This window comes from Pseudophryne corroboree, chromosome 2, assembly GCF_028390025.1.
Source record: "Pseudophryne corroboree isolate aPseCor3 chromosome 2, aPseCor3.hap2, whole genome shotgun sequence".
In the NCBI taxonomy this organism is placed as follows: domain Eukaryota; kingdom Metazoa; phylum Chordata; class Amphibia; order Anura; family Myobatrachidae; genus Pseudophryne; species Pseudophryne corroboree.
The window spans coordinates 492,494,924-492,513,903 of record NC_086445.1 but is presented as its reverse complement, the minus strand read 5'-3'; the positions used below and the strand labels follow the sequence as shown (position 1 = coordinate 492,513,903).

The window sequence follows — 18,980 nt, the reverse complement described above, 5'->3', positions numbered from 1 at the left end:
TACTGGTACATAGTTATTGTTACCAAAAAATCGGGTTATTGCTGTAGTGAGCCATCTTTTCTAGAGGCTCCTCTGTTATCATGCTGTTAACTGGGTTTAGATCACAAGTTATATGGTGTGATTGGTGTGGCTGGTATGAGTCTTACCAGGGATTCAAAATCCTTCCTTATTGTGTACGCTCATCCGGGCACAGTATCCTAACTGAGGCTTGGAGGAGGGTCATAGGGGGAGGAGCCAGTGCACACCAGGTAGTTCTAAAGCTTTACTTTTGTGCCCAGTCTCCTGCGGAGCCGCTATTCCCCATGGTCCTTACGGAGTCCCCAGCATCCACTACGGACTACGAGAAATAGAATTATCGGTAAGTAAATTCTTATTTTAGCATATAGTGTACTTAGACTGCCACCAAATTGTACATTATCTCCCTCAGCGCTATAGGGAACACTGCCACTATTGGGTTATGTTAAGGATTCAGGTGCTGACACTTTAGTTCAATTTTAAAGTTTTAAAGCTCCTCTCTTTTAAATAATATCTCACTTTGTTTAAGTGGCTGTGAAGGAGTAGGCCGTTTACTAGGACTCCCCTACTAGTCAATTTCTAGTGCCTGTTGCTCTGCTTGTGAGGAGATTTTGTGAATTGCGGGCCTTCAGAGGTTACCCCAAAGGTGGTGGGAGAACCTGTTTGGGCTAAAGGGGCAATTCGGACCTGATCGCTAGCTAGCGTTTTTTGCAGCGCTGTGATTAGGTCAGAACTGCGCATGCGTATACACTGCAATGCGCAGGTGCGTCGCACAGGTACAAAGCGGATCGCTGCTCAGCGATGGGTTTGTGCGAAGAATCCATTTGCACGGGCTTTCGCAAGGGGATTGACAGGAAGAAGCTTTTTGTGGGTGGTAACTGACCGTTTTCTGGGAGTGGTTGGAAAAACACAGGCGTGTCCAAGCGTTTGTAGGGAGGGTTCCTGATGTCAATTCCGGTCCCGGACAGGCTGACGTGATCGCAGCGGCTGAGTAAGTACTGGACTATTCAGAGACTCTACAAGATCTGTTCGTAAAGCTCTGCTACACATGCGTTCGCACACTTGCAAAGCGAAAATATACTCCCCTATGGGTGGCGACTATCTGTTTGCAGCAGTGCAAAAAAACCCTAGCGAGTGATCAGGTCTGAATTAGGTCTTAAGTCTTTTAGCTCAGTCCTTTACTTAAGCAATGAGGGATGAGCAATGTTAGATTTTTGATGTCCAGCCCATTGCAGATATTCAGATTTCCCAGATTGGGCTCACTGGACTAGAAAATGCAGCTCCAGATACTTTAGCATGAAGTAAAGTTCCATTTTGGGCCAGAATTATGGAGTGAACAGTCTTTACATTGGCAATGCCTTCATCTTTAAGACACTTAGGTGTTTATGTACAGAAGGAACCTCCCTCATCGTTGCTGTTTCTCCGCCTAAACGGAGCATTAGTCACGCCTAAGCAATAGCTCAGGTTGTTCAGTTGTACGGAGAGGTGCGTTGAGGCATGACTACATACGCAGAATGCAATACACATCTTCACCACTGGGTGGCTAATGCTCCACTAATCCAGTACTGTAGAGCGAATAGTTGATCTACAAGCTCTGGCAAATGGTCAGTGACTACTGTAATGTTACTGTATACTGTACACACAGACCAATGGTCAGACGGAGAGAGTCAATTTAAAAAAAAAAAAAACAATAAACCAATCCAATCAATAAAATTAGTATATACAGGTGCAAGCGAATGTGTTAAAGCAATGGTCCATTGACTGGTTAAGTGAGTGTCCATGTCCCGTAGACTAATCAATAAATAAAAATAGTATATACAGATGCAAACGAACGTGTTAAAGCAATGGTCCATTGACGTTAGGCATACAGTACTGTATGGGAGTGTCCAAGTCTCGTAGCTAATACAGCAAAACCCATGGGAAGGGATCATTGTTTACATTTACACATGAGCTTGTGTCTCTATCACCAGGCGTCGTGGCCAAGCGGTGAAGTGGCCTGCACCCCATGCTCTGAGTCCTGGGTTTGATTCCCAAAGTGGGAATGCCTTTTTGTTTTTTGTTGGTTTTTTTTCTCTTCTTGACACTTTATAATTTTTTTTATATTTTTTTATAACATTCATATGTTTAAGAACCTTACATTCAATAGAATTATGCACACAGGAAAAGATCTGTTTTTATAACTAACTGTCGGGGTGTCTGACATGCAAATCCGTAGCACTGTACTGTTTAAGCTACATTCACTCTGGCTCTCTCTAGTCCTTTCCCCCAACCAAAGCGACTGTAGTATCAGCCCTTCATCTACATACTGTGTTGGCCACTTTGTTTGAGAAGATCAGTCTCTCCGGTGAGGGGGAGGTGGTGAGTTCAGAGACTCTGTCGAAATTATTCCTTCTCTGTCGGGGACCCCCCCCCCCCAAAAAAAAATAAAAAAAAATAAAAAGTGTATACGGACGCAAACGAACGTGTTAAAGCAGTGGTCCATTGACGTTAGGTTTATGTGAGCTATTAAATGAAATTAAAATGGGCTTAAAGCTTAGTATCTCTGATTCTGGGGGTCCAATCGGCTCAGAACTGGGTAGGTATGGAAGGGGAGATGATTAGCTACCAAAGGATACCGTCCCCAAGTTTCTGTGACTCCTCTCCTCCCCCCCCCCCCCCCAAGGCTAACGGCAAGCGCTGGAACTCATGGTGGGTCTGAATTAACGGGCCCATTATAGTCTATGTGAAAATGGGTCCACTTTGCGCCCCGATATCTCAGGTTCTGGGTGTCCCAGAGACTCGAGGCTGCTTGTAACGTCCTCTGCTCTAAAGGCTTACAGTGGCAAGTGTTATCTTTATAAGTATAATGGGGAGAGGTAAAAGCACCTCCCTAAGTTCCTGGATGCCAAAACACTGTGCTTAGCGTCTCTGTACAGTGTTTTCTATGTAGCCAGAAACCCTGCACCCCGTGCAAGCTGGTCGGACAATTGGAGGGGACCAGACAAACGGTTGCTTGCCGTTTCGCTTTGCTGTGTCACATAAACTAGTGGCCAGTCTGCACTGAAAGCCAAGATTATCTTCTTTCGTATGGTACCAGTATCGAGTCTCTGGGACACCCAGAACCAGCGATATCGGGGTGCAAAGTGGACCCATTTTCCCATAGACTATAATGGGCCCGTTAATTCAGATACACCATGGGTTCTGACGCTTGCCGTTAGCCTTGTGTGGGGTGGGTGGGGGGGGGGGGGGGGGTCACAGAACATTGAGGTCTGTATCCTCTGGTAGCTAATCGTCTGAGCCGATTGGACCCCCAGAACCAGAGATATTAAGTCCATTTTAATTTAATAGCTCACATAAAACTAATGTCAATGGACCATTGCTTTAACACGTTCGTTTGCGTCTGTATAAACTATTTTTATTTATTGGTTTGTCTGCGGGACCTTATTGCCGCAGTATATTTTAAATAGCGTAATGATATGCATGTACAGCATTGCCCATACAGTGTACAGTAGAGTAGTTCTTGCGCTATAGGGTACTGTATTTCAATGGACTCGTGCCTCATCAGCCCAAGTTTTTAGAAATGTGCCCGTTCTTTAACAAGCCTGAGGACAGGCAGACAGCTTGCTTCTCCTTTCTACCTGCGCTGGGGAAAGCCGTTAGATGGATCTGCCGCTGTTTCCTTAAGCTGGTGTCCGGGTCCTTGGCCCGCAGGACATCTTTATCTGGGGAACCCGCCACAGCTTACTGCAGCTTGGGTCTTCATGGCATACTGCTCTCAACGGCTGGCAAGGCATCAGTTGGTATTCTTGCTAGCAGGGGGCAGCGGGAGATGCGGTTAGTGTCTGCCCTAAGTGTAGTGTTAGGTATGCTGACCCACCACTGCTATACCTCTGCCAATCCCTATTGCCCGCACTAATAACAGTCACTGCTTCCGGCATGTTTAAGTTGAGGCCCGGGGCTAGCGGTGGTGCGGGGGCAGAGCTTAGCAGCACATACCGTAGTGAGCTATGGCTGCATGAGCCACAGTAAATGCTGTCTGGGTGGGACTTATAATTAAGAAGGTAGTCTTATTTGCCAAGGCTCCCTTACTCCTTATACTGCTCTCGGTCCCTGGCACGCACTCAAACATATGGGTAGTGCCATCTTAGTGCTGTGCAATGCTGGTTATACTTTACTTGCCTGTCCTCCAGCACTACTGATCTCCACAGTCTCTGGAGTGCAGATTCAACCTCCTGCACAAAGACCTACTACGAGGGGTGTGAGTATACTGTTGGGTGACTCTTCTGCTGAATGTGGGGAAATTGTTTTGTTGGAGGGTTTGTGGCTCCTCTTCCCCCTATTAGTTTATATTCTGTGTGTTATCTCTGTGTGGGTTGTTTTGCATGTGAGTTAGTTTCTGAGCATTTTTACTGTCTGTGTTGTGTGCCCTGTCTCTGCACGCAAGGCTACAAAAGCTTTTTAGAAGCCATTAACCTGCAACAAGTGTAACTCTAAATTTACTCAGGCACGCACTGATGCTGTGTCCCTATGTGACTCTTGCGAGTCAGAGGTTCAGGCTCTGATTGGGGATCCACCGACCCAGTCTGCTACTCCACCTTAGGTAGCCTCCTTGAGCACTGCCATGGTGGGCCTAAATCCAGAATTGGCAACCTCTCGTTGAGTTTGGGAGTTTGCAAAGGGGGAAGGACCTTCTTCTGGGTCCCACCCATCTTCTCAGACAATTAAGAAGGCATGGGCTCAGGGATTGGCCCGTTTCGTAGAGGGACTAGTGCAGCTTATGGGATATTCTTCTAAGCTGTCTGACATTCCTGCCCAGTGTCTTGTTAAGAAGAGACTCCTGCCGGCAGTTCTTCAGACTGCCCATTTGGATGCTGATCTATCTTCCCATGATGAGGAAGGTGAGTTGGAATCAGAAGCTTTTTTTTTCAACACAAACCAGATTCAAGGTCTCAAGGAATATAGGTTGTCATCCTCTCAGTCTGTCAGGTCCTGAAGGTCTCGGAGACTACGGAGTCTCAGGATGCATTTCTTTGGTAAGAAACAAAGACTGGCAGTTACCTTTTCCCAAGTTACGGGAGTTTGGCAAACGGGTGTCAGTTGCTTGGAAAACTCCTGACAAAAGTTCCAGATGTCCAAGCGGTTTTGTTCCACTTACCCTTTTCCAGTGGCTAATAGGGTCAAATGGGAGACCCCTTGGTTTCTAGGCTCTCCTCCAAAAATACGACTGATAGCTCTAAATGTAAGTGGAGACAACCTTGAAATCCATCTACACAGCGGTAGGTGTTATACTGGGACCATTTCGAGGACTGACTTAGGAGTCTCGTTCGCACCTCGAGGGGCTCGGCCCAAAGGTCGTTCATCTGGTCTTGGCCATTGACAGGATGCTAAGCCCACTAATAAGCCGGTGACATGACTGGCTGCCATCCCAACCTGTGGGCTCGCCTTTTATAGCTCAAGGATATTTGGGTTCAAAGATGTCCCGAGGCAGGGTTTGAAATCTTGTCTCACAGATACAAAATTAAATTTGTTTCACATCCCTTACTTCGTTTTTGCAGCATTGGCCTGCCAGGATTTGCAACTGGGTTCTGACTACGGATATCACTCTCCGCAGTTGGGGTGCAGTAGTTTTGGACAGACCCCATCACCTACCAGATGTGTCCCCCGTACACTCACGCTGTTACCTACCAGACCTTACCACCTATCGCCCCTTGTTGCGAGGCCACACCCACTTTTCCAGAAAACCCACCCCTCTTCCCCTTTTATGGTGCCCACTTTTAAACCTAGTAGCTGCTATCTACCCTTACCCCCTCCCTAACACCAGCACTGCCTGCTGATAGCCCCCTCATTGCCCCCAATACCCATCTACCCTTTCCTTTTTCATACCCACAGCAGTTTTCCCCTATCCCCCTCCTTGCCACCCAGTACTGCCCCAGCTGCTATCTACCCTTTCCCCCTACCTATTCCCGGCACTGCTTGCCACTAGCCCCCTTCCCACCCCCCGCCCTCATAGTATGAGATGGGATCCAGAAAGAGTGGAGCAGTACCCTAATTTTCTAAAGTGAGGGGTCCCTGGGACCCACAATTTTATTTTATTTTTTCTTTCACAGCGTGATCACTGGATCCTGTTTCTTGATCTGTCTGGTGTCTACTGTGAGAATTGTAGAGACGTCTAATTGGAGTGATACTTATTACTGCTTTGTATTTGTTTTTTGGTAGGGGTGGGGTCAGTCGGTAGTCATGGACCTCCTCTTTGCACTGACAATTAATAATCTGCAGTATAATGTCTAAAAATTATGTATATCTGGCAGACATATGTCCTATGAGTATGTATCCTTAAGGTGTGTACACATGGTGCTATATGCACTTAACTTTTCTTACGATTTTGATTATATAATCAAAATCGTAAGGAAAGTTATTGCATATTGCACCATCTGTATACAGCTTGTGATGCCGATGCGCGGTCCCGCGGGATCAGCATTGCAAGCAAAAGTAGTCTGTGTAGGCAAGTCAATTTTGACACTAGTGTAAAAGTCAAAATTGTCACTTAGCCAAAATCAGTATCACAAGCACAGTCATCTTTGCCTGCGATACCGACCACGGTCCATGTCGCATAGTGAGACTCGGGCATAGTCCGAATCTCTCCTTGTGTGTATGGACCTTTACTGTTTACTATTGTTGCGTATTTCTCTTACGTCCTAGAGGATGCTGGGGACTCCCTAAGGACCATGGGGGTATAGACGGCTCCACAGGAGACATGGGCACTGTAAGACTTTAGAATGGGTGTGCACTGGCTCCTCCCTCTATGCCCCTCCTCCAGACCTCAGTTAGATCCTGTGCCCAGAGGAGACTGGATGCACTGCAGGGGAGCTCTACTGAGTTTCTCTGAAAAGACTTTTGTTAGGTTTTTTATTTTTAGGGAGCACTGCTGGCAACAGGCTCCCTGCTTCGTGGGACTGAGGGGAGAGAAGCAGACCTACTTTACTGATAGGCTCTGCTTCTTAGGCTACTGGACACCATTAGCTCCAGAGGGTCGGAACACAGGTGTCGTCCTTGCGGTTTGTCCCAGAGCCGCGCCGCCGTCCTCCTCACAGAGCCGGAAGACAGAAGCCGGGTAAGTATATGAAGCAAGAAGACTTCAAAGGCGGCAGAAGACTTCAGATCTTCACTGAGGTACCGCGCAGCGGTCGCGCTGCGCGCCGTTGCTCCCACACACACAAGGCACAGCATGGGTGCAGGGCGCAGGGGGGGTGCCCTGGGCAGCAATAATCACCTCAAATGAAACTGGCAGCATTCTTAGATACTGCGGAGGCAGTATAAATAAATGAGCGGGACCGAAGCCTGCCGTCGAGGGGGCGGGTCTTGATCCTCCAGCACTAACCAGCGCCATTTTCTCCACAGCATGCTGCAGAGAAGCTGCTCCCGGACTCTCCCCTGCTGAACACAGCAACAACGAGGGGGGGGGGCACATTATTTGGTGCAAAATTGTATATTTGTAAGGCGCTATTTAGGCTGGGACTTTGGTTTCAGTATATTGTGGCACTGGGTGTGTGCTGGCATACTCTCTCTCTGTCTCTCCAAAGGACCTTATTGTGGGTCAGTCCCCATATTTCAGTTATCCCAGTGTGTGTGGGGGTGTCAGTACGTGTGTCGACATGTCTGAAGCGGAAGGCTCATCTAGGGAGGAAGCAGAGCAGATGGTGGTGGTGTCTCGGTCGGCACAGCCGACACCTGATTGGGTGGACATGTGAAATGTTTTGAATGCTAATGTGGCTTTATTACATAAAAGATTGGACAAAGGAGTCCAAAGACAATGCTCGGAATCAACCCATGGCTTTTACTGTGTCACAGGACCCCTCAGGGTCCCATAAACGTCCCTTTACCCAGATAGCAGACACTGATACCGACACGGATTCAGACTCCAGTGTCGACTATGATGAGGCGAGGTGGCACCCAAGGGTATTCAATATATGTTTATTGCAATAAAAGAGGTTTTGCATATCACAGAGGACCCCTCTGTCCCTGACACGAGGGTCTGCAGGTTTAAAGAAAAGAAACCTGAGGTAACTTTTCCCCCATCTCATGAGCTGAACGCTTTATTTGAATAAGCTTGGGAGACTCCTGACACGAGACTGCAGGTTCCCAAGAGAATTATTATGGCGTATCCTTTCCCCTTAACGGACAGGTTACGGTGGGAATCCTCGCCCATAGTGGACAAGGCCTTAACGCGCTTGTCCAAAAAGGTAGCACTACCGTCACCGGGTAGCAGCTTGGGCGGATAGCTTGTCATCTGACATTGACACCCTAGACAAAGATAGTATTGTGTTGACCTTAGGTCACATCAAGGATGCAGCGTTATATATGAGAAAGGCTGCGAGAGATATTGGGCTTTTGGGTTCGAGCTAATGCCATGGCAGTTTCTGCTAGAAGGTCCCTGTGGACTCGTCAATGGACAGGGGATGCTGACTCAAAGAGGCATATGGAGGCTTTGCCTTACAAGGGTGAACTTTTATTTGGGGATGGCCTCGCGGACCTGGTTTCCACAGCTACCGCGGGTAAGTATTCTTTTTTTGCCTTAAGTTCCCCCACAGCAAAAGAAAACACCTCATTACCAGATGCAGTCCTTTCGGTCGCATAAATTCAGAAGGGGGTGTGGCTCTTCTTTCCTCGCCAGAGGAAGAGGGAAAAGAACACCGGCTACGGCTAGTTCACGGGAACAAAAATCATCCCCGGCCTCTACCAAATCCATTGCATGACACTGGGGCTCCGCTACGGGAGTCAGCACCGGTAGGGGCACGTCTTCGACTCTTCAGCCAAGTCTGGGTTCAGTCGGATTTGGATCCTTGGGTGGTCTAAATTGTATCCCAAAACTACAATCTGGAGTTCGAAGATGTGCCTCCACACCGATTTTTCAAATCTGCCTTGCCAACTTCTTCCCCAGAGAGGGAAATAGTTTTGGCTGCCATACTAAAGCTGTGTCAACAGCAAGTGATTATCAAGGTTCCCCTAGTGCAACAGGGGAAAGGGTTTGATTCAACCCTGTTTGAGGTCCCGAAGCCGGATGGCTCGGTCAGACCAATTCTGAATCTAAAATCCCTAAACCTATATTGAGGAGGTTCAAATTTTAAGATGGAATCTCTCAGGGCAGTGATCTCCAGCCTGGAAGGGCGGGGGATTTTAGGACGTCACTAGACATAAAGGATGCATACCTTCATGTTCCCATATATCCTCATCAGGCGTACCTGAGATTTGCTGTACAGGATTGTCATTACCAGTTTCAGAAGTTGCCGTTTGGGCTTTCCACGGCCCCGAGGATTTTCACCAAGGTAATGGCGAAAATGATGGTGCTCCTGCGCACGCAAGGCGTCACAATTATCCCATACATGGACGATCTCCTGATTAAAAGCGAGTTCAAGGGAACAGTTATTAAAAAGCGTGTCTCTCTCCCTGAGAGTACTACGACAGCACGGCTGGATTCTAAATCTACCAAAGTCGCAGTTTGTTCCGACAACTCAACTGTAATTTTTGGGCATGATTCCGGACACGGAAGAACAAGGGGTTTTTCTCCCAATGGAAAAAGCCCAGGAACTCCAGAACATGGTCAAGGACCTGTTAAAGCCAAAAAGAGTGTCAGTTCATCACTGCACTCGAGTATTGGGAAAGATGGTGGCGGCCTACGAGGCCATTCGGTTCGGCAGGTTCCATGCAAGGACTTTTCAGTGGGACCTTCTGGACAAGTGGTCAGGGTCCCATCTTGGATGCTTCGGAAGATAACCCTGTCCCCCAGGGCCAGGGTCTCTCTCCTGTGGTGGCTCCAGAGTACTCGCCTTCTAGAGGGTCGCAGGTTCGGCATTCAAGATTGGGTTCTTGTGACCACGGACGCGAGCCTCCGAGGATGGGGAGCAGTCGCACAAGGAAAAAAATTTCAGGGAATATGGTCAAGCCAAGAGGCTTGTCTACACATCAATGTGCTGAAATTAAGAGCCATATACAACGGCCTGCGACAGGCGGAGAATCTTCTTCGCAACCTACCGGTTCTGATACAGTCAGACATCATCACAGCTGTGGCGCATGTAAACCGCCAGGGTGGGACAAGGAGTAAAGCAGCAATCGCAGCAGCCACCAGGATTCTTCGCTGGGCGGAAAATCATGTAAGCGCTCTATCAGCGGTCTTCATTCCGGGAGTAGACAACTGGGAAGCAGACTTCCTCAGCAGATACGATCTCCATCCAGGAGAGTAGGGACTTCATCAAGAAGTCTTTGCAGAGGTGACAAGTGGTTGGGGACTTCCTTAAATAGACATGATGGCGTCACGCCTCAACAGAAAGCTTCGGATGTGTTGTTCCAGGTCAAGGGACCCTCAGGCAGTGGCAGTGGACGACCTGGTGACACCGTGGGTGTTTCAGTCGGTCTATGTGTTCCCTCCACTTCCTCTCATCTCAAAGATATTGAGAAGCATAAGACGAACAAGAGTGCAGACAATACTCGTTGTTCCAGATTGGCCTCGAAGGGCCTGGTATTCAGATCTTCAGGAAATGCCCTCAGAAGATCCGTGGCCTCTTCCTCTCAGGGAGGACCTGTTACTACAGGGGCCCTGTGTGTTCCAGATTTCGCCCTTATCTATATTCTTTCAGAAAGAATTGGCTTCTCTCCCAGGGAGTGTTGCACATCCAACCTCCTTTTGTGCCTCCGGTGGGACCTTAACGTGGTGTTACAGTTCCTTAAATTACACTGGTTTGAACCTCTTCAAACGGTTGAATTGAAGTTTCTCACTTGGAGAGTGCTCGTGTTATTGGCCTTGGCATCTGCAAGGCGGGTGTCCGAATTGGCGGCTTTGTCTCACAAGAGCCCCTATCTGACTTTCCATGCGGATCGAGCAGAGTTGAGAACTTGTCCTCATTTTCTTCCTAAGGTGGTTTCGTCATTTCATATAAACCTAACTATTGTGGTGCCTGTGGCTACGGGTGCTTGGGAGGATTCCAAGTCTCTTGATGTACTCAGGGCCTTAAAGATTTATGTGGCCAGAACGGCTAGGGTTAGGAAAACAGAAGCACTGTTTCTCCGGTATGTGGCCAACAAGGTTGGCGCTCCTGCGTATAAGCAGACCTTTGCTCGCTGGATCTGTAACACGATTCAGCAGGCTCATTCTACGGCTGGACTGCCGGTTCCAAATTCGGTTAAGGCCCATTCCACTAGGAAGGTGGGCGCTTCTTGGGCGGCTGCCCGAGGCGTCTCGGCATTACAGCTTTGCCGAGCAGCTGCTTGGTCGGGTTCAGACACTTTTGCAAAATTCTACAAGTTTGATACCCTGGCTGATGAGGACCTCATGTTTGCTCTATCGGTGCTGCAGAGTCATCCGCACTCTCCCGCCTGGTCTGGAGCTTTGGTATGATCCCCATGGTCCTTTTGGAGTCCCCAGCATCCTCTAGGACGTAAGAGAAAATAAGATTTTAAACCTACCGGTAAATCTTTTTCTCCTAGTCCGTAGAGGATGCTGGGCGCCCGTCCCAGTGCGGAAAAATTCTGCAAGGCTTGTATATAGTTATTGCATACATAAGGGTATGTTACAGTTATGGTCAGTCTCTGGCTGATACTGTTTTGTTCATGTTGTTAACTGGTTTATTATATACCATGTTGTACGGTATGTATGGTGTGGGCTGGTATGTATCTCGCCCTTAGATTAACAAAAATCCTTTCCTCGTACTGTCTGTCTCCTCTAGGCACAGTCCTAACTGAGGTCTGGAGGAGGGGCATAGAGGGAGGAGCCAGTGCACACCCATTCTAAAGTCTTAAGGCCCGTACACACTGGTCGATGTATCTGCCGTTCTCTTGAACGGCCGATACATCGCGGGACCGTCGGCCAGTGTGTACGGGCGATACGTCTGTGAACTCCGTCGTTCACAGACGTATTGCGTCGGCCGCGCAGCACAGCCGACAGCCAATATATCTAACGATATATTGGCCCGTCGCTGTGTGTGTACGGGGCGGTCGTCCGACCGCCCGTACACATGCTGCGGCGGCCGGTGGTGATTGACCGGTGAACTGGGCGGTCGCGAGCGCCCGCCCGCCCAGTTCATAACGTCAGTCCCCCGACGGATCGGGCTGTGTGTATGCACAGCACACTGCCCGATCCGTACATAGATATATCTGCAGATCAATTGATCTGCAGATATATCTAATAGTGTGTACCCACCTTTACAGTGTCCATGTCTCCTGTGGAGCCGTCTATATCCCCCATGGTCCTTACGGAGTCCCCATCCTCTACGGACTAGGAGAAAAAGATTTACCGGTAGGTTTAAAATCTTATTTTTTTTCTTGGCGGAAACACTTTCCAGTTATTAGGAGCATGTCCTTTTCTAATTTACTGTTCATGTATAATGGTTAATATAGAACATTTGCTTAATTCAAAGGCTATGACATGCTGCTCCCTATCAGACTTTGCCTCTACAAAACTTTAAACAGGCTCTCAAGCCCCACCTCATCATAACCAGCCCCCTCTCAACTTAACCCTCGATCCCATGCTTAAAGTTCTCCCCCATCTGCGTCACCCCTGTATGTCTACCCCTCCCCTTTATAATGTAAGCTCTCATGAGCAGGCCCTTCTGCCCTCATGCTCTTTTCCTTCCCTTATTTAGTCTATCATCTACTCCATACTCCCTACAACGGCATCTAGCACTCTGCTTCGGCCACCCTGATGCCTGTCCACTGATGCGGCAATGTTTATTCACCATGTACCTGTCCTGCATTGTATTGTACTGTAAGTCGCAGTTTTCCTGTTTTGCTAATTTGTTTATGTACTTTGGGGGTAATTTAGGTCTGATTGTAGAGGTGCTAAATTTATACGGACCCCGCCAACGGCGTTCTAACGCTGTTGGCACGCCCCCTCCCGCCCCGCAACCACCTCTGCCTGTCAATCAGGCAGAGGCAATCACAGGCCTAAGATGCTTTTAGCATCTCACTGGGCTCCCGGGCTGCGCGGGCGCACTCCGCAAAGGGCTTCAGACTGCAATCGCTGCAGCGATCCAGTCTGAAGTAGGCCCTTTGTTAGTTGCTGCAGAACCCTTGTGGTGCCATATAAATAAGGTTAATGATAATACAGATGTGTCCACATACACCTCTGCTGAAATCACAACAAATAGCCCCATTTGGAATGTTGTGGACTTTGATTTAGCCGTGGTAGGCATCCTGCCAGAGACTCTCAAAATATGCGTCTTATTCGTATCGTGACCACATTGGTATGCAGTTGCCCCCACACAAACAACAACCTATCTCCCCCCCAACCCAATGTGCTGCCACATTAATAAGCAGCTAAACCTCCCCCACACCCCTGGTTAATCCGCTCCCATTTTAACACAACTCCCATTTTAACATCCAACCCCATGGCCATCTTACTTCCCCCTCCGAAGCCGCAATACCTGACCACACAAATACCTACCGTAGAGCTGTGTTCAGGAGTTTGGAGACGGCAGTCAGGCTGGGTCGGACAGGCATGGCAGGCAGCGCAGGCTGGGACGGGCACTCTGCATATGCACTCCTGTGCATGAAATGGCTGCCGCAATACAGGCGCACTCACAATTCTCTGCTGGGGCTGACTAGAACCTGCTCCCCCCCCCCCCCCCCCCCACATAACCTGGTAGCCAGGCAGCAAAATCTAGGGGCCATGGTGACTTGGCCGCTAGGATTTGTTGAGCCCTGCTTTATACCAATTGCTTTGTAATTTACGATGCGAATAACACGCAAAATCGGGAAGAAAACAATCATTGATACCTGTGGCAGAGCCTCTGAAGCCATGTGAACTAAAAATGCTAGGTGAATGACACCTGTATGATATTCTAGGATCATGTAGCAATTTTTTTTAAATGTGATCCCATTTCATATACTGTTACAGCACTGACAGGCTTTTTTTTTTTTTTTTTTGGTCATTTACCCCACAGGTAAAGAAGTGCTGCTTTTGATGGAGGCTTTGAACACACTAAGGACTCCAGAAGAAAAGTTGGCAGCACTGTGCAAGAAATATGCAGATCTTGTATGTATGCTATGGTGTAGAAGTGTTTTATATTCCATATTGAATAAATATTAAATGCTGTGGTTGTTTGTAATGAGATCTCTCTCTCTCTCTCTCTCTCTCTCTCTCTCTCTCTCTCTCTCTCTCTCTCTCAAAATATATATATTTATATATATATATATATATATATATATATATTCTCTTACGTCCTGGAGGATGCTGGGGACTCTAAGGACCATGGGTTATAGACGGGCTCCGCAGGAGACATGGGCATTTTAAGACTTTAAATGGGCGTGAACTGGCTCCTCCCTCTATGCCCCTCCTCCAGACTCTAGTTAGATCCTGTGCCCAGAGGAGACTGGTCACACACTAGGGGAGCTCTACTGAGTTTCTCTAGAAAATAGACTTTGTTAGGTTTTTTATTTTCAGGGAGCACTGCTGGCAACAGGCTCCCTGCTTCGTGGGACTGAGGGGAGACAAGCAGACCCACTTTCCTAGACTGATGGGCTCTGCTTCTTAGGCTACTGGACACCATTAGCTCCAGAGGGTCTGAACACTGGTGTCGTCTAGCTGTTCGTTCCCGGAGCCGCGCCGTCCTCACAGAGCCGGAAGATAGAAGCCGGGTGAGTATAGGAAGCAAGAAGACTTCAGAGGCGGCAGAAGACGTCAGATCTTCGTGAGGTACCGCGCTGCGCGCCATTGCACACACACACACACACACACACACACACACACACACACACACACACACACACACACACGCCACTACAAGGGCACAGGGGGGGCGCCCTGGGCAGCAAAATTTACCCCAGATACTAGACTGGCATAGTATATACACTGCACAGGCATGGTATACAAACCTCCGCCAGTATAAATAATAGCGGGTCCAAAGCCCGCCATCAAGGGGGCGGGGCTTCTTCCCTCGGCTCTAACCACCGCTTGCTGCAGAGACGCTGCTCCCGGACCCTGCCCTGCTATACACCAGTAACGGGGTGCAAAACGAGGGGGGGGGGTGCACAATAATTTGGTGCTGATTTGATATATATTTATATATAAAAGCGCTTACAGGTCTGAGGTATTGTTAATATTTCAGACTCTGGCGGCGCTGGGTGTGAGCTGGCAAAAACTCCCTCGGTCTCTCCAAAGGACCTCATTGTGGGTCTGTCCCCTATAATTCAGTGTGTTTGGGGGTGTCAGTACGTGTGTGTCGACATGTCTGAGGCGGAAGGCTCTTCGAGGGAGGAAGCGGAGCAGAATGTGGTAATGACTCCGTCGGCACCGCAGACTGCTGATTGGGTAGACATGTGGAATGTTTTGAATGCAAGTGTGGCTTTATTACATAAAAGGTTGGACAAATCTGAGTCTCAGAATCAAGCATGGAGACAGTCCATGGATATTACTGTGTCACAGAACACATCGGAGTCCCAGAAACGTCCCTTTACCCAGATAGCAGACACTGACACGGATTCCGACTCTAGTGTCGACTATGATGATGCAAGGTTACACCCAAGGGTGGCCAAGAGTATTCAATACATGATTATAGCAATAAAAGATGTATTACATATCACAGAGGACCCCTCTGTCCCTGATACAAGGGTCTGTATGTTTAAGGAGAAGAAACGTGAGGTAACGTTTCCCCCATCTCATGAACTGAACGCTCTATTTGAAAATGCTTGGGAAACTCCAGACAAGAGGCTGCAGATTCCCAAGAGAATTATTATGGCGTATCCTTTCCCCTCACAGGACAGGTTACGGTGGGAATCATCACCCTCGGTGGATAAAGCCTTGAAGTGGTTATCCAAAAAAGTGGCCCTACCGTCCCCGGCGACCCTAAAGGATCCTGCGGACCGCAAGCAGGAAACCACTTTAAAATAAAATTATGCGACTACGGGAGCCCTCCTCAGACCGGCAGTTGCGTCGGCATGGGTGAGTAGCGCAATTGCAGGTTGGGCAGATAACTTGTCATCTGACATGGACACCCTCGACAGGGATACTGTTCTGTTAACTTTGGGTCACATCAAAGACCCAGCGTTATACCTAAGGGAGGCTGCGAGAGATATTGGACTCTTGGGATCAAGGGCAATTTCAGCTAGGAGGTCACTGTGGACCTGTCAATGGACTGGTGATGCTGACTCCAAGAGACTTATGGAGGCTTTGCCTTACAAAGGTGAAGTTTTGTTTGGGGATGGCCTCGCGGACCTGGTTTTCACAGCTACTGCGGGTAAGTCGTCTTTTTTGCCTTTTGTTCCCCCACAGCAAAAGAAAACGCCTCAATACCAGATGCAGTCCTTTCGGTCTCCTAAATTCAGAAAGGGGCGTGGATCATCTTTCCTCGCCAGAGGTAGAGGAAGAGGGAAGAGACCACCAGCTACGGCTAGTTCCCAGGAGCAAAAGTCCTCTCCGGCTTCTGCCAAATCCACCGCATGACGCTGGGGCTCCCCTGCGGGAGTCCGCACCGGTAGGGGCACGTCTTCGGCTCTTCAGCCAGGTCTGGGTTCAGTCGGACCTGGATCCTTGGGTGTTAGGAATTGTGACCCAAGGGTACAATCTGGAGTTCGAAGACGTGCCTCCACACCGATTTTTCAAATCGGCCTTACCAGCTTCTCTCCCAGAGAGAACAAAGGTTTCAGCGGCAATACAAAAGCTGTGTCAACAGCAAGTGATTATCATGGTTCCCCGGTTACAACAGGGAAAGGGGTTTTATTCAACTCTATTCGTGGTCCCGAAGCCAGACGGCTCGGTCAGACCGATTCTGAACCTAAAATCCCTAAACCTGTATTTGAGGAGATTCAAATTCAAGATGGAATCTCTCCGAGCAGTGATCTCCAGTCTGGACGGGGGTGGATTTTATGGTGTCATTAGACATAAGGATGCATACCTTCATGTCCCCAAATACCCTCCTCATCAGGCGTTCCTGAGATTCGCTGTGCAGGATTGTCATTACCAATTTCAGACGTTGCCGTTTGGGCTTTCCACGGACCCGAGAATTTTCACCAAGGTAATGGCAGAAATGATGGTTCTCCTGCGCAAGCAGGGTGTCACAATTATCCCGTACTTGGACGATCTCCTGATAATAGGATTTTGGTACTTACCAGGTAAATCCTTTTCTTTGAATCCATAGGGGGCACTGGAGTACTCTTGGAATATGGACGGCTTCCACAGGAACAAGGCACTGAATATTCAAATTTAGAACTCTCCTCCCCTCCATATCCCAGAGTACCTCAGTGTTTTTTACTGAGCCGAACAGGAGCTATAGAGAGGTTTACAATGGAGAATTACATATAACATAACGGACAACAATAAACTTGACACATAACATGACTGACAACTAAACAGTTGGCACTATAACTGATAGAACTTGAAACTTTGAACCAGTCGGTGAGAATGTGTTACCATAAGATCCACTGAACTTACCACAAACCAGGTATAACTGCTCTGGGTGGGCGTCCAGTGCCCCCTATGGATTCAAAGAAAAGGATTTACCTGGTAAGTACCAAAATCCTATTTTCTTTTTCATCCACTAGGGGTCACTGGAGTACTCTTGGGACGTACCAAAGCTTCCCCCGTGGGTGGGAGAGCAGTTTGGCACCTGTAACAGTAGATGGCCAAAGCTAGATGCTGATGCCGCAAACGTATCAAACTTGTAAAAGCGCACAAACGTGTGCACTGATGACCATGTAGCCGCACGGCAAAGCTGCGTCGTAGAAGCCCCACGACCAGCTGCCCATGAAGTTCCCACAGAACTTGTGGAATGAGCTGTTACTGATGTAGGCGGCTGTAACCTAGCATGAAGGTAAGCCTGACGTATGGTCAGTTTTATCCATCTGGATAAGGTCTGCTTAGAAGCTGGCCAACCCATCTTGGCAGCATCATAGAGAAAAAACAACGTATTCGTCTTGCGAACTGTAGACGTTCGGGATACATAAATGCGTAATGCGCGTACCACATCCAAAGTTCCAGAATTTCCCGTTAACACAGGAACTACTATTGGTTGATTGATGTGAAAAGACGACACTACCTTTGGTAAGAAAGCGGGATTCGTCCGAAGTTCCGCTCTGTCATCATGAAACACCAAATACGGTGGCTTGCATGACAAGGCACCCAAATCTGAAACACGCCTTGCCGAAGCTAAGGCTAGTAGAAAAATTGTTTTCCAAGTGAGAAACTTAATATCCACTTGTTGTAAGGGTTCAAAATATGAAGACTGTAAGGAATCTAAAACCAGATTCAAGTCCCATGGCGCTGTAGGTGGAATGAATGGAGGCTGTACTCTGAGGACACCTTGCAGAAAAGGGTGTACATACGGCAATAGAGCCAATTGTCTTTGAAAGTAAATTGACAAAGCAGAGACCTGCACCTTTAGTGTAGATAAACGCAGTCCTCCATCTAACCCCGTCTGTAGAAATAACAAAAGACGGGATAACCTGAAAGATGATGTCTGAACCTTCCGATCTTCACACCAACCTATATAGGCACGCCAAATTCTGTAATAATGAGCTGTCGTAACTGGCTTCCTAGCACGTAACATGGTTGGTATACCCGATTCTGGAATGCCCTCTCTTCTTAAGAGGGCGGTCTCAACAGCCACCCCGTCAAACACAGCCGCGCTAAATCGGGGTAAAGAAACGGACCCTGTTGTAACAGGTCCGGACGTAGTGGGAACCGCCAAGGATCGTCTGCGAGTAGACCGCGGAGATCCGAGAACCAAGCTCTCCGAGGCCAATGAGGCGCCACTAGTATGACTGTGGCGGACTCTCTTTTGATTAGTTTTAGCAACAGGGAGCAGCGGAAACGGTGGAAACAGGTACACGAGGCTGTACGGCCACGCGATTGTGAGAGCATCCACCGCCACTGCCTTATGATCTCGCGTTCTGGACACATACTGGGGCGTGCGGTGATTGTGGCGAGATGCCATCAGGTCCACTCGAGGGTAACCCCACCTCTGGACCAACATGTGAAACACTTCTGGATTTAATGCCCATTC

At 48.4% G+C, this 18,980-nt stretch overlaps 1 protein-coding gene across 2 annotated transcripts in view; it reads left to right on the top strand.

The window, feature by feature from the left end:
- TXLNG (taxilin gamma) overlaps positions 1-18,980 on the top strand; it is a 230,039-nt gene that overhangs the window by 98,226 nt on the left and 112,833 nt on the right. For both annotated transcript variants that reach the window (XM_063953939.1, XM_063953940.1), the window contains exon 3: positions 13,926-14,017. In XM_063953939.1, coding sequence (XP_063810009.1) covers positions 13,926-14,017 — 92 coding nt within the window. The remainder of the gene's footprint in view (positions 1-13,925; positions 14,018-18,980) is intronic.